The 22250-nt window shown below is 46.2% G+C and overlaps 1 protein-coding gene across 1 annotated transcript in view; it reads right to left on the reverse strand.

Moving 5' to 3' along the window:
- CLUAP1 (clusterin associated protein 1) overlaps positions 1-22250 on the reverse strand; it is a 157599-nt gene that overhangs the window by 16710 nt on the left and 118639 nt on the right. Inside the window, exon 10 of the mRNA XM_077828100.1 lies at positions 6408-6515. Coding sequence (XP_077684226.1) covers positions 6408-6515 — 108 coding nt within the window. The remainder of the gene's footprint in view (positions 1-6407; positions 6516-22250) is intronic.

Here is a 22250-nt window from a genome sequence, read left to right on the forward strand (position 1 = left end):
CCATGGTGCTGCAGGCCCTGCACCAGCACCATGTCCCTGGGGCTCTGGGGTGGAGGCTCCGTGCATTGTCCTTGCCTCCAGCCACCGCTCCCCACAGCTCCCATTGGCTAGGAACAGGGAACCACGGCCAATGGGAGCTTTGTGGGAGGTACCTGGAGGGATGGCAAGGGCAGCGTGCGGAGTTCTGGGCCCCGCATCCCTCAGGGGCCGTGCAGGGCCGTGGTGCTGGCTGCTTCCCAGAGTGGTGCAGCGTGGGGCCAGGGCCTGGTGCGCGCCACTGCCACTCCGGAGCCACTTTAGGTAAGTGGTGCCGGGCCGGACCCCGAAGCCCTCCTGCACCCTGCCCTGAGCCCCCTGCTGCACACCGCACCCCTCCTGCACCCTAACCCCCTGCCCTGAGCCCCCTGCTGCACCCCCGTGCACCCCAACTCCCTGCCTGGAGCCCCCTGCTGCACCCCAACTCCCTGCCCTGAGCCCCTTCACACCTCGCACTCCTGCACCCCAACCCCCTGCCCTGAACTCCCTCCCGCAGTCCGCACCCCTGCCCTGAGCCCCCTCCTGCACTCTGCACCCCTCCTGCACCCCAACCCCCTTCCCTGAGCCCCCCATACACTCCGCACCCCTTCTCTGCCCCAATCCCTTGCCCTGAGCCCATTCCTGTACACCGCAACCCCTCCCACACCCTGCACTCCCTCCCACACCCCAACCCCCTGCCCTGCATACTATTTCCCCACCCAGATGTGGCCCTCGGCCCAAGAAGTTTGCCCACCCCTGATTTAAAACAACAGCTTGAGGCTGCATTTACCGAGGGAACTGACTGGAAAGACTCCACAGAGCTCTTTATGAGTCTTGGGTCCAACACTTACATTCTGTGGTTATAAAAATAATAACTGTCATCCCTCCAGGGAATGGACGTGTGAAAAAAAAAAAAAAAGCCACATGGAGGCTCAGCAGAGTCCAAGTGACAGGTGCCATTTTGTCTCTAACTCAGGCTTTGTCCACTTCACCCCATGACAGGGGGGCAGGTCTGCCCTCTGGTGCATTTGTCAAAGTACATTCAGTTCCAAGGGTCTGAATCTGAGAGGTGTTGAGCACTTGAAAATCCTGTCAACTTCAACTGGAGACAGAAGTGCTCAATACCTTTCATGATCAGGTCCCAGATGCCACAGTCATTAGCATTCCAAAAGCACACAAATAGTATTAGATTTGTGAAAGTAGGCACAAAATAATAATAATGCTTAGCTCTCATGTAGCACTTTTCATCAGTAGATCTCAAAGTGCTTTACAATGGTCAAGATTTTTACACCCATTTTACAGATAGGGAAACTGAGTCACGGAGAGGCTGTTTCTTGCCCAAATCATCTGGCAGAGTGGCAGACCTCAGCTGCTGAATTTCTAGCATGTTCCCTTCTCTCCAGTCTCACTAAGGTGTGAAGAAACTACAGATGGGCCATTAATCTGGTGGGGGGACATTCAATAAGGAATGCCCAACAGCTGTCTGTTCCTTGTTTAGGTTCTCACAGGTTTCCATGGATTTTCTCCTGCTTTTCAAAACATGAAAAAAAATCTTATTTGGGGTATTTAATAATAATCCAGTTCTTACTGACTCTCTAGGTCTTAAAGAAAAATACAGCTCTGAAACCAAAACTAAGACTTAACCTGGCAGAATCTGGAAGTGCATGTACATTAGAAAGGCATCAGGATCAAAGATTTCTCATAGTATAGCTGCACTATACAGTGGTTACATGCTGCTCAATGTGCAGTCCCTCCTGTGAAATCGATTGGTAATGGGATTAGGAATGATCCGTGCAGTGCAGCCACCACCATGCTTATGTAGAACTGTTACGGGCAAGTCAGACAGTGGACATACACAGACATGGGGACCAGGCTCTCTGACCCCTGCATGCACCGCCAGCCAGAATCCGCCTCTTAGGTTTGATTGTTATATACTTAGTTCCACATGCTCCTGTAGGATGCATTTTGCTTTCTGAATAAAAAGCCTTTTCTCTTTTCTTTTCTGCAACGTTTCCGTACTCATCCTTGCTAGGACTGTGTTAAACAATGTAGCTTTTCACAAGAATAGATTTTCTCCAAATACACTGGTTAGCTTGTCAGCCAACACACCATTATCACAGCAATCCCACACACAGCTGCTGGAATGTTAATATGCTTTAGGAAATCTGGATCTCTTAGTCTTTGACTTTGCATTAATAAAGACCATCCTCCCACACCAAAAACTAAACCAGTCTTGGGTTGCTATAGCCTAAGCTGTCGAACCTCACCCCCAAATATAAACACAGAGGTGATATTTCTATAGTTGGGATCTCTTCAATTCCTAGAATAGAGAGCAAGAGCTATTGAACTTTGGGCACACTCCCCAAGCCATCTGGATAACTGGGCTTCATTAGCACCCTGGATAAAGTTGCTGAGAGAACTGACAGCACTGAATAACAGTTGACTTAATGCAATCAGGCTCTCTCATGCAGCTCTGTAAACACAGACCATCTCTGTCTGAATCTGTAGCATTTCCATTACTGGGCTATTCCTGAGCACAAACCATCAACATGTGTCACATTCTGTAATGGTTTTATTACATGGGCCAAAGTTAAGTTAGAAGCTTGACTAGACTCAGGACTGCCTCTAGGGACCAGCAAAGCAAGCACGGGCTTGGGGTGACACATTTCCAGGGGCAGCATTCTGACCATCCTTTTTTCCCCCCAGCCCTGCTCAGTCAACCAATGAGCCCCTGCGTGGGGCAGGGCGGTGGGCTCAGTGTGGGAGTCCTGGCCCAGGGGTGGTCCCTGCCCTGGCCCACCGCCGCTGGGGGAGCAGAGTGATGCAGCTTCTCCCCCTCTCCCCACCCCTGCCACACGTGTCACAAGCAGCGGAGGAGCCGGAGCCGAGTGGACGGGAGCCTGGGATAGGGGCAGGACCCGTGGCCGGTAAGGGATCCGCTGCCCCGGGCAGCTCGGTGCTGGCTGGGCACTCCTGGTCCGCCCCCCTTCCCCGCGGCTGACCCGCCCCCCAGCCACTCTATCGGTTACTGTCCCCTCTGGGGGGTGGGGCCGGGTCTGAGATCTGCTGGGGGCCTACGGGTGGGATGTACAGCCCCGAGCACCTCATTCCAAAGGACTGCTATAGCATTACGCAGTCTTTTAACATTATCAGTATCAGTGGCTTCTGGTGAGCGCAGTTTCTCAAAACTGAAATTATTTAAAAATTATTTGAGGTCCACCATGTCTCAAAATCGTTTGTCAAGACTCGCATTAATTTCAATTGAAGTACCACTGCAAAAAATTTAGATTTCATTGAATTATTAAAAAACTATACAAGTATAAAAACCAGAAAAATTCAGTTCATATAAATTCTTTTAATTTATGAGAAACTGGGCGCACCGGAAGAGACTAACGTTTTTCATTAGTGTATAGTTGAACCTGAATTGTTTGTAATTGTGATTTTGTTAAAATTAAATGAGTACACTAGTAGGAAATTGTTTTATTTCACTAACTACAAATTCTCTGTTTTCATTTTTTAAAAAATTTTAAACAGTCAAACCCCCCCCCCCCAAACCATTTCAAAGTGCAAACGTGTAAAAGCCAAAAAAAAAAAGGGTGGGGGGGTGGGCAAAATTTTTTTTTGCTTGGGGTGGCAAAAAACCTAGAGCCAGTTCTGACTAGACTCTGAACTTATCTCACTTATGACTGAAAATTCAGGTTGGAACCTTAGTCTCCAGAAATGAAGTGACAGATCAGTGCACTACATGTAATCACTGTGCCATCTAATCATCTGTTTAGATATGAACAGGCTTTACACTTGTCACTTTCCTATTTAGCCTGTCAGGGGGTAAACAACAGAGAAAACAAAAATGCTATACTCATGAAGTAAGATCCTTCTCGTTGTGAGATTTGAGTATGTCCCTTGATGTTTTAGGTCAATTACAAGCAGTGTCCTTAGTTGCTGATAATTTGCCTCCTGGTGCCATGTGACATAGCAAGAGATAGTGCAATGTTCCTGTGCAGACAAGTAGAGGACAGGGCAGTGAAGAAAGAAATGTAAGAAAGGCAGGTAAGGAGAGGGTGCAGGCTCAGAGGGATGGCCACTCTTGATTCAGCAAACAGAGAGATCAGATAAATTATGGAAAAGTTCAGAGGTGGATTATGTGCCAGAAGAAGTCTATTAAGCCTGGAGGCACAGTAACTATGGAACTGTGGCAAGCGATCTAGGCCAGTGGCTCTCAAACTTTTGTACTGGTGACCCCTTTCACACAGCAAGCCTATGAGTGCAACCCCCTCATAAATTAAAAGCGCATTTTAAAATATTTAACGCTATTATAAATGCTGGAGGCGAAGCGGGCCTTGGGGGTTGAGGCTGACAGCTTGAGATCCCCCATGTAATAACCTCACGACCCCCAGTCTGAGAACCCCTGATCTAGGCACTCTGGCAGTGAAGATGTACCAGGAGATTGGGAATTGCCTACATGAAGCATAACAAATAATACTTTCGTTAATAACGAGTCTGCAGCCATAGTTATTTGCAGCAGCAAAGCTTTTCCTACAAAAACCTCACTCACAGCAAAATCCACTGCTTTTAGATGCTGTTTCTTCCTTCCGAAGCTGTTGTTAAGGACCCACCATTTGACTATAGCCAGCTAGCTTGTGCTTTGTTTTGTCTCAGTGTTAACAACTGAAAATCGGCAAAGGCAATCGGCATAGATGGAAGTAAGTGTAGTATTTAGCTGTATACTGGAGCAGTGACCAAGAGTGAGCTCATACACAGTTTAGGGCTAACTATTCCCAAAGCACCAAAACCATGAAGATGCATGCTGGTTTTTTTCTAATAAATTCTGATGTAAAAATTATTTGTGAATATTTGTGCTTCTGGTGGTTTTCGAGAGAGAGTACTTTTATTACGAAAATCATTGCAAACAGTTTGGGATAAAAATGTTTGAAATGTGCCTGGCTGAGATCCAGGGTCTGGCTCTGCTCCCACATACACCAGCCTAAATCCAAAATAACTCTAGGAAAATTAACAGAATGATGCGGCAGTAGATGAGAACAGAATTAGGCGTAGACTTGCCAGTTTTTCCAAAGAACAGGTTCCAGCAGGAGCAGTAGCTGTATGAACTTCCTCACACTGCTCCTTCGCCCCTGGCCTAGAGGTCCATTGCTGCCCGTGAAGAGATAATTCATTGTCTCTAAAAGAAAAGGAGTACTTGTGGCACCTTAGAGACTAACCAATTTATTTGAGCATAAGCTTTCGTGAGCTACAGCTGTAGCTCACGAAAGCTTATGCTCAAATAAATTGGTTAGTCTCTAAGGTGCCACGATGACTCCCTTTCTTTTTGCGAATACAGACTAACACGGCTGTTACTCTGAAACCTTTCATTGTCTGTCTCTTTTAAATACTTGGCCTCTGCTGAAACTGCCCCAAGGTGACAATTAGGTACTTCTTATTTTTAATGTAGACAACTGTACAGTAGGAACTGAACCAAGAGCTCCAGGTCACTTCACACAAGCCATCAAAGCAGCTCTCAGATAGTAACTACTCTGAGTCACTGCTGGTCAGGGCTGTGCTGGAACTAGTATCTTAGAGGTTAAAATCTCCAACTCATATGTTATTTCAATCATGTGAGCTAACCTGTCCTTCCATAAGGGAAACAGTGCAAGTTTCTTGGGCACATTACTAGGGCAGTTTGGGTGGCGTTGTGAATACAACGAAAGGCCAAGTTTTGAAGAAGCACCTCAGGAGGTTAGTGTAGGGCAGGGGTTCTCAAACTTCATTGTGCCGCGACCCACTTCTGCCAACAAAACTTACTACACGGCCCCAGGAGGGGGGACCGAAGCCTGAGCCCGCCCAAGCACCCCCCACCTCCCCAGGATGGGGGCCAAAGCCCAAGCCCAAGGGCTTCAGCCCCAAGCAGGGGGCCTGTAACCTAAGCCCTGCTCTCCAGGGCTGAAGCCCTTGGGCTTTGGGCCCAGGTCCCAGCAAGTCTAAGCCAGCCTTGGTTACCCCATTAAAATGGGGTCCCAACCCACTTTGGGGTCCTGACCCATAGTTTGAGAACTGCTGGTGTAGGGAATATGTGAATTCACTCTACATCTACCGCGAAAGGAAAAGAAGGCATTGGGACCACAGGCCTATGGCTATTTCCAAAGCTATTTCTGAATCCAGACAAGGTAAAAACACACTGATCTTTCCGTAAAATTTCCCTTGCCTTGGCTCCCTTGAAAAGACTCCTTTTCTCTGAAGCACTACAGTACCCCTGTCAGCAAAAGGGAACTGAGGAGGGTGCAAGCTCGTGAACCCTAACAGGATCTTATACCCAAAGTGTCCCACAAAAAAAAGTGTCCAAACCCTGCGCTGAGCAGTGAGGAGGAAGAGGGGGAATTAAGGGGAAGTGAGGATACCTTGCATCAGGATCTCCATGGCTGTGCGCTGCTTTATTAGCTGCCTGTCTTCCACTTCACTATCAGATCCCTCGTCCTCTTGGATCTCTATGTCTGAATCATCGTTACCTGGTTAAAATAAAAACAGCAACAGCACTGAATTAATGTAATCATACACAATGCCACAGCAGTTCAACACAATGGCTGGGTGCAAGGGCATGCTAGTGCTCTCTGCTTCTGTTCAGGGATTCCTGGTTCTCGTGGGCCTCAGGGGATATGTCTAAACTGCAATTAAAAGCCCGTGGCTTGCAAGGCTTGGGCTAAGGGGCAGTTTAACCGTGGTGTAGACATTCAGGATCAGGCTGGAAACTCTGTGGTGGGAGCGTCCCAGAGCTCAGGGTGTAGCCTGAGCCCAAACATCTGCTCCACAATTACACAGCCCTTTAGCCCGAGTCCTGGGAACTGAGTCAGCTGGCATTGGCCAGCTGTGGGTGTCTAACTGCAGAGCAGACATACCTAAGGAAACCTACTCTGGCCAGGACTCTATGATGGCGCAATCTTGAGTTTCTGGCAACCAACCAAAATAAAAGCAGGACACTGTATGGGTCAGGGTGTATAGAGGGCTTCTGATTTCTTGTTTTAACTGAGGAACATTCATAAAATACCCACATTACAAAAAAGAAAAGAAATAGGTGTTTATCCAATAAACACCAGAAAAGGTCACTTGCATCTAAGTAGGGTTAACATGTTTCAGTTCCCAAAAAAGATGATACTCTTGGTGGGGGAGGAAGGGGAGGGGAGTTGGAGGGGAGTACAGTTGGGGAGTGCTGGGGGGGGGGTTGTGTGTACTGAGAGATATTTGGGGGGTGCTGGAAGGGGAATTTGGCAGGTGCTGGAGGCACGTATGTGTACTGGGGAATACTTGGGAGGTGCTGAAGGGGTGTGACTACACTGGGAGGAGTACCTGGGGACTCACTCTTGAGGTGGGGGAGCAGTGTCGCACCCTGTCATGGTGGCAGGGCAGCTGGTGCAGACCTGGGATGCAGCAACAGCTGTCTGTCAGCACCTCCCTGCGGGGCTCTCCCCCTCCCCAGGGCTGGGAGCCAGGGCTTGGGTGGGCAGGATCCTGCAGCTGTGAGGAACCAATTAGATGTGGATGCAGAGGAAGGACCAATCGGGACTCTTTCTGAGCTGCAATGTCTGCTCCACAAAAAAACCCTGACGTTGCCTCTTATTTGAAAAATCCACCCAGACAGAGGGCGGAGGAGGCAATGTCCGGGAAAACCCAAATGTATGGTAATTCTAATCTAAGGGTTTGTCTACATGGAGCAGTAATGTAGATTATGGGGATGTGATTTCTAAAACACGCTACTGTGTTGCACTTTAATTGGCGCAATTAAATTTAATTGTGGGGAGGGATAGCTCAGTGGTTTGAGCATTGGGCTGCTAAACCTAGGGTTGTAAGTTCAATCCTTGAGGGGCCCATTTAGGGATTGGGGGAAAAATTGGGGATTGGTCCTGCTTTGAGCAGGGGGTTGGACTAGATGACCTCCTGAGGTCCCTTCCAAACCTGATAGTCTATGGTTCCTGCTGGTGTGCATTAGCATGCTTTAACATAGTGCTACACTAAAAAAAACCAAAACAGTACTATGTTAAAGTGAACTAGGAACCATTACCAAAAGTTTATTCATTCCAGTATATACCAAAGCAATGAGTAATGTATATTATGTATTACTCATTATGCTGTACACAAAGAGAAAGCCCTCTGGATTTTGGACATCTACATAAAACTCAAAAATTGCTCAAAATAACCCCCCCAAAATGAAATTAATAATCCTCAAAAATCAGAAGTCCTAGGTTTATGGAACCAGACCTCTCCCTGCTGCATTGGTGGGGAATAGCCAACCTCCTAGCGCCCCAAAAAGAAGGCACTATTACCAAGAATGGTTATCAAAGAAATTGAGATGAACAGGAATACCATATAAAAGCCTTGAGACAAGATAGTATTACTAAGGCACTATTCTAAATATACTCTCTGGGTATGAATCTTATCGGTGTACAGTCAGAGGGTACTATTTTGGTAGCTGACTATCAAATAAAAATCTTGTAAAAGGTTTTGCAAAGCATGAACTTAAGTCTCCTACTTCCTCAGTCTGACATGAGCGATATCAAGGGCATTTAATAATGGATCAGAACAACACACTGTAATATCCTCAGGTTATTGAAAATAGTTCTGGGTGAACCCCAATATGTTTGGAGGAATAGGGCAGTTCCCCACAGTTCAGATACCAAAGACTTAGAGATTTCTGTCACTCTATTTCCCAGTCCAATCAGTTCTTCGCTCAGTCCCCTATTCCCTCTCCCCAACAGGCTCTCTAGCATCCCAAGTAGATCATCAGTATCCCACTCCTTCTGTCCAATCCCTGATCCCAGCCCCCAACAGGCTTGCTTCCTTTCATGATATTTCACTAGGAAGTGGGTCATAGAATATCAGGGTTGGAAGGGACCTCAGGAGATCATGTAGTCCAACCCCCTGCTCAAAGCAGGACCAATCCCCAATTTTTGCCCCAGATCCCAAAATGGCCCCCTCAAGGATTGAACTCACAACCCTGGGTTTAGCAAGCCAATGCTCAAACCACTGAGCTATCCCTTCCCCTGGTCATAGGCTGGTCAGCTGCACTGATCACATCTTTTATGCTCCAGGGATTCCCTTTGGTCAGCTAGAGTTAAGCAGAAATTCAATTTCAAACAGGTGCTAAGCCACATTCTGGCTTACACCTGAGACTTTGTTTAACCTGCATAATAATTCAAATACCTGTTGAAAGCTGCATAATTAGAAACTCCACTTTGTTGTATCCCTGACATGGCTGACTCAGCCACTTTTCACTTCAGCATAGCCTGTTCTGATGGTGGCCCAGCAGGGGTTAAGATTGGTGGGTGGGAGGTTAGAAGAAGGCTCCGTCTCCTTTAGGTCCCTTCCCATGACATCAGCTCTTCTTCTTTCCTCTTTCTTGTGGCCAGTACATATCACCCTCCTGTTCACCTGCAATGGACCCTACACCTCTCTCACCTACTAAATGCCTCTCCTCACTCAGTACTGGCAGGTTGCTTGTTTGAAGCCTGCCTTCTAGTTCTAGGGGAGGCTACTTGTTTCTTTGTTCATTGCTATTTATGGGCCACATCCTTAGCTGGTGTAAACTGATGTAGTTCTGTTGACTTAAATGGAGCTATACCATTTACACCAGCTGACGATCTGACCCTATATTTTAAAACTGCCATTTTGCCAACAAACATTACCTGCAGGCAGAAGAGAATACGTATGCTAACCTTCTCAGTCAATAGTACCGGCATAAAGCCCAGAGCACTCAGAGTAAGGGGTTAGCCTGTGCATTGTGCAATTTAGAAACAAACACAAACGGAATCATTTTGGAGAAGATAAGGGTAGATTTAATTACCAAAATGTCATTCTAGAAAATGGATATGTCCTCCTTTAATTATGATTAGTGGTAAACTGACATTCCCTTACAACTTCTAATTACAGGTAAATGTATGAACGCTAGCCTGTTTTTTTCATAGTCGTATGGATCATTACCAAGTTATTGAGAAAACATAAAGGAAGAGAGGTACTTGAGACATTGTTAGGTGAGGTTATGGAATTGACTAACAATATTATTTAGAATTTATATTTGCTGTAACAGCCATGTGAGGCAATCATTTCTGCCCCGTCTATTATTGAGTTTGAACCAAATACCATTTCCATTTATTCAATATTCATTACAGTCAGATTTTATTCAGTCCTTGTTTATGCAAACACCTTAGTAACGGCTCAGCATAAACTAAGTAAAGGTCTCAGGATCTGGTGCTCTACATACAATAGAGGGTACAAATGCCTCATCTATAATGGTTCATACAGCTGCTATTAAATGCCAGCTGTTTGCTTCTGGTTTGGTTTTTTAAGAGGAAACTTTTATCTTTCAATTTTTTAAAATGCTGTATGTTAAATTGGTGCTCCTGAAGGCTAGTAGCACTGACCAGAGTCAAGGAGAGTGCAGATAGTCACTGTATATGTTCTTCCAAAGCACCTTCATTGTGACCTCCACTCAGCATACCATGTGCTTCAAATCCAGTGCTCTTCTTAGCAGACTGGCAACTGTGCCAAATTGTGATACAGACTAATATAATCGTAAGCACAAATGCTTTACTAGTAGTATCTCAAAGTGAGAACTCTAGCCAGCTGTACTTCTGGTGGAGTGAGACCTACAGTATTAACTCTTCAAGTGCCTTCCAGCGCACAACCAACAAAAAAGCAAAGTAATGACTCATTGTTGGAGTGCGGCTCCTTAATTTCACATTTCATTTTTTTTTACAAGCCTTTAACTTTTTTTTGTGGTAATGTATACAATGTATCCTTCCTCCAGGAAAAAACAGTTCCTGGATGAAGAGTAAGCCAAAAAGGAGAAGAAAACATGATTCACACCTTTTCCCATCTACTGTCTATTGCAAGGATGGGCAAACTTTTTGGCCTAAGGGCCACACCTGGGTATAGAAATTGTATGGCGGGCCATGAATGCTCACGAAATTGGGGGTTAGGTTGTGGCAGGAGGGGTTGGGGGAGGGCTCCAGCTGGCGGAGCAGGCTCTGGGGTGTGGCTGGGGATGAGGGATTTGAGGTGCAGGAGGGTGTTCTGGGATGGGACCAAGGGGTTCGGAGGGCAGGAGGGGGATCAGGACTGAGGTGTAAGGGGGGTTGAGGGCTCTGGCTGGGAGTGCAAGCTCTGGGGTGGGGCTAGGGATGCAGGGTTTGGGGTGCAGGAGGGTGCTCCGGGCTGGGACCGAGGGGTTTGGAGGGCAGGAGGAGGATCAGAGCTGGGGTGGGGGTTGGGGTGCGGGCTCAGGGGTGCAGGCTCCGGGTGGCACTTACCTCAAGCAGCTCCCGGAAGCAGCGGCATGTCCCCCCTCTGGCTCTTACGTGGAGGCGCGGTGCCAGCCACGCGGTTTTGCGCGCTGCCCCATCTGCAGGCACTGGCCCTGCAGCTCCCATTGGCCATGGTTCCCGTCCAATGGGAGGTGTGGGGGGCAGCACTTGGGGCGGGGGCAGCATGCAGAGCCCCCTAGCTGCCCTACATGTAGGAGCCAGAGGGGGGACATGCCGCTGCTTTTGGGAGCCTCGCAGAAAGCCCCCAACCCTCCTCTCCGGCTGGAGCACTGGAGCGGGGCAAGCCCCCGACCCTGCTCCTTGGCAGGAGCTCAAGGGCTAGATCAAAAGTTTTGATGGGCCGGACACGGCTTGTGGGCCCTACTTTGCCCACCCCTGGTCTAATGCATTCAGAAATACTATTTTCAAACCATCCCCCTTTTCTGGACTACTGAACTCTTTCTGCCCCCTCAGTATCCCCCCTATTCCTCCAGCAGTGGCTTGTGGCCTGACAGCCACTTTTGACCCATTTTCATTTGTAAAAATGAAATTGAGACTATCAAACATTTCCCACTGAGCTTTTCTGCTGGAAAGTGGGTTTGGTCCTTGAATCCCATGGTGAATGCTGTTGTAGGAATAGCTAAGACAGCGACTGCAGAGATGGTAAGTGCCTGGAGATCTCTAAGCTGCTTCTGAAATGGCAAGTCTTTGTGGGAGGAGAGAGTCTAAATCTTAGTTTTCCTCCTCCAGCCCCTTCCTTTCTTCAGTCCCAACTGCTTCCCTTGGCCCCCCTCAATCCCTCCACACACATACTGTCTCTCTTCGCCTTGTCCCCCATTGACTTTTCTTCCCCCACTCACTTAAATGGGTGTAGGGGGTCTTTAAAATGTTTTTCAGTGATGAAATCTCAGCTTTCTGCCATTCAGAGTCAGTTAATGTGTGGCATACAAAAGGTCCAACCAGCCAATCAAAATGTGGTTTGGACCATATTCTAGAGAATTTTTCAAAGCACACTGTGCAATGAAAGTCAATGGGAAGTTAGCACCTTGCTTTCATTTGTGCCTTTCACAATCTCACCCCTAATTTCCAATAGCAATGAAAGATGAAACCATCCATCAGGTGAACTATCAGCACATTAACCCACCACATGGCTTACTCCATTGAGCTGCAACTTTTACACAATTTTTGTCATGAATATATAGCAAGATAGTGAATTGTTTCTTTCAACTGTCTGATTAGCATTTGGATGTGTATGTTATAACAACAAAAACAAGGCTCATGCTAAAACCAAAGGATCCCAGTAATGGAGCTCTCTCCCTGTATATGAGCAACAGCTTGATGAACAGGAAAATGGGGATTACAGACCCAAACTCAATAACACATAATGGGGCTATGTCGCCAAAGCTCTTGCCCACCGCTCTGAAAGAAAGCCCAGCACGTTTTTCCTTTAATTAAAAAACTACTGCTATCATCTATGCTGTACAACTCATCCTTGTCAAATTGAAATAAACTATCACTCACACCTCTGCTTTGTCTTGTACACAATCCCCTGAGTTATTAGCAACAAACCAGAACTTGTGCTTGACTGTGGTACAAAGGAATCAAAACCAGAGACATGTCTTATTATTGCAAATTAATTTTTAAACTACACGGTGATGGCGAGCTGTGAAAGGGTTCCTTAATGGGATTAAAGCAGCACACTCTTCTGCTGTCCCTGCAAGTCGTCACGTTTTTTATCTCCTGTTCAACAGACCCTGGCGCCTCCTTCTGTCACGTGTGCCCAAAGTGTCTGGCTGTCAGAGAAATATGCCTGATATCCAAAATTAGGACAAAATTCAATAACAGATTAAATTAATAGCACTTTTGGGAAAAAACTGATTACAGGTCTTAAATCCAGGAGGAGTCACAAACTAGTGCAAGTTGTAATGTACCAGTTTGAAGGCACATGGAATATCCATTAATGGGAAAGTTTAGATTTCATTTTTTTTGTATCGGGGAAAAGCAGTGGGTGCAATACACCATGCTAGTTCAGATTCACACAGACTGACATAAGGAGTATAGTACATGTTCTAATATAGCTGGCACATAAAGATGATTTGGCTTTTAACGATGGATGTTTCATGAGGATTCAGTAATTCAGGGGTGCTCAACCTAGGTCATCACTGGCAGCTTGCCAGGAGCTCAAGGGTGCAGTCAGCAGATCCCCTCATCTTTAATACATATGTGATCCACAGAACCTACACAGCCCATAAGACTGTTCAGACCAAGAAGGGCCATTGTATGTTGGCACTTGTTTTAACTATTAAAGAAATCAAAGGATGTTGCCCACAGCCAACCTTCTCATAACAGAAAGTGTTCCACACTTTGGCCCAAATCATCAAAGGTGTTTAGGCTCCTAACTCCCATTGACTGCATACCTACGAGGAGCTGGGCCTTTGTTGTTACTTGCTACAATGCAATTGAGAATACTTGTAGGTTCACCCTGAGAGAGAATAGGATGGACCTTCTGGAGCTTCAGCTCTTTTCCTACACAGCTTTCAGTAAAATTGCACCAGTTTCCTAGTTTCAATGAAACCAGCTCAGCCAGAACACCCACATATTGGGTTTGAGATGAAATATATTGCTCTCAACAGATACATTATTGGTTCTCACACATGCATATTGGCTTCAGAGAAAAGTCTGGTACACAGGTTGATTTAATAGCCACATGTAAATTATTTCTTTTCAGTTAATTCATAGTGCTTGAAAGAAAAACAGCATGATTTAAGACTGACAGTGATTTCATTACAGATTCATTAGCTACTAAAAATATTTTGCTAAATTGTAAAACAAAATGGTATTGGAGTGAGAACACTGAGACTGATTTAAATTAAAGGCACTGGGTTTAGTGATAAACTTTAGGATCAAATATGTTATTTAGTATTAACATGTTTAATTCCATGATAGAGTCAGAGCTTTGAGAATGCATGGATTGGATCCATAACAATTATTATTGGATTCCCAAAGATGCTGTTTTCTACACTGATTTTGGTAAAAACACACTATGGGAAAACCAAACTGGCAGTTTATAAGTATTTGATCTAAAAAATAAACTCTAATTCAACTCACTGAAACTTTAAATCAAACAAGAAAGACAAGACCATATTTTTCTTTAAAAAAAAAAGTAAGTTGGGATTTTTAAAGGGACCCAAGAGAGTTAGCAGCCCAACTTCCAGCTGTGATGCCCCAATCCTGCAAGACTCACACATGTGTACTCTCATTAAACTCAATGGAGCCACATGTGTCAACTTACATACTGATACCTTACACGACTGATACCTAGGAGCATTGAAATGCTCGGATATATACAGTAGAACCTCAATAAGCCACATATCTTATAAGTCACACAGAACATTTCAATCTCTCTTCCCACTTCCTTTAAAGATTTCATCACCAGTATTTAGGGCTGATTTTCCAGAGGGCCTGAGCGCTCGCAGCTTCTATTGACTTTAATGGGAATTAAGGTGTGCAGCCACTGAAAAAATTCAGGTCACAAGATGCCATTATTTTTACAAACTATACCACAAAACACAGATTGGTATATTGTGAAGTATGATAGTAAAGTATCCACCTGTCTAGCTCCCCTAGGTAGTTCTATATTGCCTATTACTATACTTTCTAAGTACCACGTTCAAACTAGGAAAAAGCATAAATTTTTAACAGTGAAGCTAATTAACCACTGAAAGAACTTCCTAAGGGAAGTGGAGGATTCTCATCACACAAAGTCTTTCTAGAGCATTCTCAAATTCTGCTCAAGCTCATGGAGAACTTACTGGGTAAAATTCTCTAGTCTGCATTACGCAGGAGGTCAGACTAGGTGGTCGTAAATATGAGTCCCTTCTGGCTTTAATATCTGTGCATCTATAAAAGTATCACCAAATTATTCCAATTAATTTGAAGTTGTCAAAATAAATGAACAAAATATATGGCAATTATTTCTTTTCATTTGTTTGTTCACACACTGTCTGGTCTTGTGATGGGTTGAACATCTTCTGTAAGGTGTTGGGTGCCCTTAACCCTAGGTGCTGACTTTTATTTTTCCCTGGGGGTGCTCCACCCCTGCTCCACCAAGAGGCCCTGCCCCCACTCCACCCTATCCCAAGGCCCCACTGTCACTCCACCTCTTCCCATCCCACTCTGCCCCCTTCCCTGAGGCTCTGCCCTCACCCCAAACCCTTCCCTGAGGCCCCTGCCCACCCACCACTCGCTGCTCTCCACCTTCCCCCAAGTGTCTCCCCCAGCCGCCGAACAGCTGATCTTCAAAGCTGCCGAACAGCTGATTGGCGGTGCTGCCAAACAGTTGCGGCTGGTGGGTGCTGAGCATCCACTATTTTTTTCCGTGGGTGTCTTGAGCCCCAGAGCACCTACGACGTCAGCACTAATGCCCTTAACATTCACTGTGTGAAGGTGCTCAGCACCTCGCTCATTTCAAAGTTAAATAATTTGCAATGGGTCTCCAAGTCCTTAATGGGAATCCATGAGTGAATAACTAGGACACCTCAAACATGACATTTGTTATTTGATCGTGTTTCTGGGTAATCATTAATCAGGCTTCAGGGGATCAGTTCATACAATCATAGCACTGTAGGGCTGGAAGGGACCTCGAGAAGTCAACAAGTCAGCCCCCTACACTGAGGCAGGAGCAAGTAAACCTAGACTATCCCTGACAGGTGTTTGTCCAGCTTGTTTTTAAAAGCTTCCAAAGATGGGGACTCCACGACCTCCCTTGGAAGCCTATTCCAGAGCTTAACTGTCCTTACAGTTAGAAAGTGTTTCCCAATATTTAACTTAAGTCTCCCTTGCTGCATATTAAAACCATTACTTCTTGTCCTACCTTCAGTGGACATGGAGAACTGATCACTACCGTCTTTATAACAGCCCCTAGCATATCTGAAGAGTGTTATTAGGTCCCTCCTCAGTCTTTTTTCCCCTCAAGACTAAATATGCCCAGTTTTTTCAACCTTTCCTCATAGGTCAGGTTTTCTAAAACTTTTATCACTTTTGTTGCTTGTCTCTGGGACTCTTTCCAAGTTGTCCACACTCTTCTTAAATTGTCGCGCCCAGAACTGGATGCAGAACACCAGCTGGGGCCTCACCAGTGCCGAATATAGCGGGACAATTATCTCCTGTGTCTCACATAACACCCCAGAATCATATTAGCGTTTTTTGCAGCTGCATCACATTGAAAATGGATATTCAGTTTGTGGTCCACTAAAACCCCCACATCTTTTTCAGCAATACTACCGCCTAGACAGTTATTCCCCATTTTGTAGTTGTGCAGTTGATTTTTGCTTCCTACGTGTAGAACTTTGCACTTGTCTTTAATGAATTTCATCCTGTTGATTTCAGACCAGTCAAGGTCATTTTGAATTCTAATCCTGGCCTCCAAAGTGCTTGCAACCTGTCTTAGTTTGGTATCATCTGCAAATTTTATAAGCATACTTTCCATTCTATTATCCAAATCATTAATGAAAATATTGAATAATACCAGACACAGGACTGACCCCACAGGACCAGTAGCGGGGTGGTCACCCTGCTCCGGCCCTGAAGGGGTTAAAACAGCCCTGGGAGAGAGCTGCCTGGGGGAGCCAATAGTAAAAGCAGCCCTGGAGAGGGCTGCTGCTAGGAAAAGCTAGGATGATTGGGGGAAGCAGCCACAGCTGGGGCCATGCCCCAATCAGGCCACAGCTGGCCCTATTAGAGGGCTGAGGGCCAGGAGCTGTAGAAGTCTTACTCTAGCCCGGGAGTGGGAAGGGCTAGGTACCTGAGAGCAAGGTACTAGAGCAGAGCAGAGCAGAGCAGAGGAATAGGAATAGGAATAGGGCTGGGGAGCTCCAGCCTGGTAACTCCTCAGGCTGCAGGCCTTGTGCCAGGCCTAAAGAGGTACTGAGGCTGCAGAGGTGTAGCCTGGGGTTAGGCAAAGGCAGCAGGTCCTACTCCCTTGCCAATGATGAGTGGTTTACAGACTGCAGTCTGCCCGAGTGAGCGGGGGCTAGATGATGACTGGCAGTGGCCACTGAGGCAAGGTGGGTTTAGAGGGTTGGGGGTTCCCCTGGGAGGGGAGACCCAAAGTGTGGGGGTACTGCTGGGGCAGAACCCCAGGGTAAAGGGCACCAGGGTCTGGGCAGGACATGGGGCCAGCGGCAGGTGAGACACTGGCCTGCAGAGGGTGCTCTGCAAGCTGGAAAAGAGCTAATTCCCAGATGACCAGCAGGAGGCGCCACGCTGGTGAGTCAGTTCGCTACAGGACCCCACTAGATACATCCTCCCAATTTGACAGCAAGCCATTGATAGCTACTCTTTGAGTATGGTCTTTTAACCAGTTGTGCGCCCACCTTATAGTAAATTCATCTAGACCGTGTGCCATGCAGAACTGTGTAAAAAGCCTTACTAAAATCAAGGTATATCACATCTACTGCTTCCCTCCATTCACTACGTCAGTAATCCTTATCAAAGAAGGAAATTAAGTTGGTTTGGCATGATTTGTTTATGCTAACTATTCCTTACATCTTCCAGGTGCTTACAAATAAATTGTTTAATAATGTGCTCCAGGTTTTGAAGTTAGACTGGCTGGTCTATAATTCCCTGGGTTTTACTTGGTTTCCCTTTTTAAAGACAGGTACTATGTTTGTCCTTCTCTGATCTTCTGGGGCCTTACCTGTCCTCCAGGAGTTCTCATATATAATTATTAATGGCTTCAAGATTGCTTCAGCTAGTTCCTTAAGTACCTAAAATAAATTTCATCAGGCCCAGCTGACTTGAATACATCTAATTTATCCCTGGAAAAATCATGGAGCAGGTCCTCAAGGAATCAATTCTGAAGCACTTAGAGGAGAGGAAAGTGATCAGGAACAGACAGCATGGATTCACCAAGGGCAAGTCATACCTGACTAATCTAGATGCCTTCTATGATGAGATAACTGGCTCTGTGGATGAGGGGAAAGCAGTGGACGTGTTATTCCTTGACTTTAGCAAAGCTTTTGATACCGTCTCCCACAGTATTCTTGCCAGAAAGTTAAAGAAGTATGGGCTGGATGAACGGACTTTAAGGTGGATAGAAAGCTGGCTAGATCATCGGGCTCAATGTGTACTGATCAATGGCTCCATGTCTAGTTGGCAGCCGATATCAAGAGGAATGCCCCAAGGGTCGGTCCTGGGGCTGGTTTTGTTCAATATCTTTATTAATGATCTGGAGGATGGTGTGGATTGCACCCTCAGTAAGTTTGCAGATGACACTAAACTGGGAGGAGTGGTAGATATCCTGAAGGGTAAGGATGGGATACAGAGTGACCTAGACAAATTAGAGGATTGGGCCAAAAGAAATCTGATGAGGTTCAACAAGGACAAGTGCAGAGTCCTGCACTTAGGAAGGAAGACTCCCATGCACTGCTACAGACTAGGGACTGAGAGGCTAGGCAGAAGTTCTGCAGAAAAGGACCTAGGGATTACGGTGGACTAGAAGCTGGATATGAGTCAACAGTGCCCTTGTTGCCAAGAAGGCTAATGGCATTTTGAGCTTTATAAGTAGGAGCATTGCCAGCAGATCGAGGGATGTGATCATTCCCCTCTACTCGGCATTGGTGAGGCCTCATCTGGAGTACTGTGTCCAGTTTTGTGCCCCACTCCACAAGAAGGATGTGGGAAAAATTGGAGAGTCCAGTGGAGGGCAACAAAAATGATTAGGGGGCTGGAGCACATGGTTTATGAGGAGAGGCTGAGGGCACTGGAATTATTTAGTCTGCAGAAGAGAAGAATGAGGGGGGATTTGATAGCTGCTTTCAACTACCTGAAAGGGGATTCCAAAGAGGATGGATCTAGACTGTTCTCTGTGGTAGCAGATGACAGAACAAGGAATAATGGTCTCAAGTTGCAGTGGGGGAAGTTTAGGTTGGATATTAGGAAAAATTTTCACTAGGAGGGTGGTGAAGCACTGGAATGGGTTACCTAGGGAGGTGGTGGAATCTCCTTCTTTAGAAGTTTTTAAGGTCAGGCTTGACAAAGCCCTGGCTGGGATGATTTAGTTGGGGATTGGTCCTGCTTTGAGCAGGGGTTGGACTAGATGACCTCCTGAGGTCCCTTCCAACCCTGATATTCTATGATCTAAATAGTCTTAAACCTGTGTTTCCCCTATCTTGGCTTGCATTCCTTCCCCGTGGTTGTCAGTATTATGGGTTGAATATCTGGTTATCATTAACCTTTTTAGGGAAGACTGACGCAAAACAAACATTAAGCACTTCAGCTTTCTTGATGTCATCAGTTATTAGCACTCCTTCCCTGCAAGTAGAGGACCTACACTTTCCTTTGTCTTTCTCTTTTTCCTAATGTATTTAAAGAACCTCTTCTTATTGCCTTTTATGTCCCTGGTCAGTTGTAACTCATTTTTGGGCCTTAGCCTTTCTGATTTTGTCCATACATACTTGTGCTATTCTTTTGTATTCCTCCTTAGCAATTTGACCATATTTCCACTCTCTGTAGGATTCCTTTTTGATATTCAGGTAATTAAAGAGCTCCTGATGGAACCATATTGTCTCCTCCTACCTTTCCTTTGCATCAGAATAGTCTGCAGTTGTGCTTTACTATTGTTCCTTTGAGGAACTGCTGGCTCTCCTAATCACGTTTTTCCCTTAGATTTTCTTCCCATGGGACCTTACCTCCCAGCTCTCTGAGTTTGTTAAAGGCTGCTTTTTTGAAGTCCACTGTCCTTATTCTGCTGCTCTCTCACCTTCCTTTCCTTAAAATAATGAAATCCTCATCATTTCATGATCACTTTCACCAAAATTGCCTTTCACCTTCAGATTTGCTAGCAATTTTTCCGTCTTGGCCCTGCTCTACACTACGAGTTTAAGTCGAATTTAGCAGCATTAGATCGATTTTTAACCCTGCACCTGTCCATACAACAAAGCCATTTTTGTTGACTTAATGGGCTCTTAAAATTGATTTCTGTACTCCTCCCTGATGAGGGGATTAGTGCTCAAATCGACATCGCCGGGTCAAATTTGGGGTAGTGTGGATGCAATTCGATGGTATTGGCTTCCGGGAGCAATCCCACAGTACTCCATTGTGACAGTTCTGGACAGCACTCTCAACTCAGATGCACTGGCCAGGTACACAGGAAAAGCCCTGCCAACTTTTGAATTTCATTTCCTGTTTGGTCATCATGGCGTGACCACGCAGAGCTCATCAGCAGAGATGATCATGGAGTCCCAGAATCGCAAAAGAGCTCCAGCATGGACCGAACGGGAGGTACTGGACCTGATCACTGTATGGGGAGATGAATCTGTGCTATCAGAACTCCGTTCCAAAAGATGAAATGCCAAAATATTTGAAAAAATCTCCAAGGACATATGAAGGACAGAGACTATCACAGGGACTTAAGGAGCTCAGGCAAGCCTACCAAAAAAAACAAAGAGGCAAACGCCCGCTCGGGGTCAGAGCCCCAGACATACTGCCTCTATGATCTGCATGCAATTCTAGGGGGTGCCCCTACAACTACCCCACACCTGTACATGGACTCCTGCAAGGGAGTCTCATGCAACAGGGATGAGGACTTTGGGGACGAGGAAGATGATGATGCACACCAGGCAAACGGAGAAGCCATTCTCCCCAACAGCCAGGAACTGTTTATCACCCTGGAGCCAATACCCTCCCAACCCAGGCTCCCGGACCTTGAAGGCGGAAAAGGCACCTCTGGTGAGTGTACCTTTGTAAATACAATACACTGTTTAAAAGCAAGCATGTCTAATAATTAATTTGCCCTGAAGACTTGGGATGCATTCGCGGTCAGTACAACTACAGGAAAAGTCTGTTAACGTATCTGGGGATGGGGCGGAAATCCTTCAGGGACATCTCAATGAAGCTGTCCTAGAGGTACTCCCAAAGCCTTTGCAAAAGGTTTCCGGGGAGGGCAGCCTTATTGCGTTCTCCGTGGTAAGACACTTTACCACACCAGGCCAGTAGCACGTAGTCTGGAATCATTGCATAAGAAAGCATGGCAACGTGTGGTCCTGGTGTTTGCTGGCATTCAAGCAACATCCATTCTTTATCTCTGTGTTATCCTCTGGAGAGTGATATCATTCATGGTCACCTGGTTGAAATAGGGGAATTTTATTAAGGGGACATCAGAGGTGGCCGTTCCTGCTGGGCTGTTTGCCTGTGGCTGAAAAGAAATCATCCCCACTGTTAGCCAGTGGTGTGGGGAGGGGTGAAGCGATCATCTTAGAGAATTGGGTGTGTGCAGGGGGGTTTGTTGGGTTTGTGCTGCATGTTAACCTGAAAACGTCAGCCCCTCCTTTTAAATGGCCAATGTGTCTTTTTTTCAATTTTACTCTCCCTTTTTTTCCTCCTGCAGCTGCAAATGTTTCAACACTGACTAGCATCTCTGTCCCAGAGGCTAGCGCAGATAAGAAGGTGAAAAAAACGCACTTGCGATGAAATGCTCTGAGTTCATGCAGTCCACCTGCACTGAAAGAGCCCAGCAGAATACGTGAAGGCAGACAATGGCAGAGTCCAGGAAAGCACAAAATGAACGTGAGGATAGGAGGGATGCATGAGAGGATAGATGGCTGGAGCAACAGGAGAGGTGGTGGGATCAAGAGGAAAGGTGGTGGCATCATGATGAAAGGAGGCAGGATGCAATGCTGAGACTACTGGAGGATCAAACTGATATGCTCTGGCGTACGGTTGAGGTGCAGGAAAGGCACAGACTATCACTGCAGCCCCTGTGTAACCAACCGCCCTCCTCTCCAGGTTCCATAGGCTCCTCACCCAGATGCCCAAGAATGCGGGGGGGGAGAGGGAGAGAGGCCCTCCGGGCATCCAACCACTCCACCCCAGAGGACTGCCCAAGCAACAGAAAACTGGCATTCAATAAATTTTAAAGTGCAGTGTGGCCTAGTCCTTCCCTCCTCCCTT

This window comes from Eretmochelys imbricata, chromosome 10 (assembly GCF_965152235.1).
Source record: "Eretmochelys imbricata isolate rEreImb1 chromosome 10, rEreImb1.hap1, whole genome shotgun sequence".
NCBI classification, from domain to species: domain Eukaryota; kingdom Metazoa; phylum Chordata; order Testudines; family Cheloniidae; genus Eretmochelys; species Eretmochelys imbricata.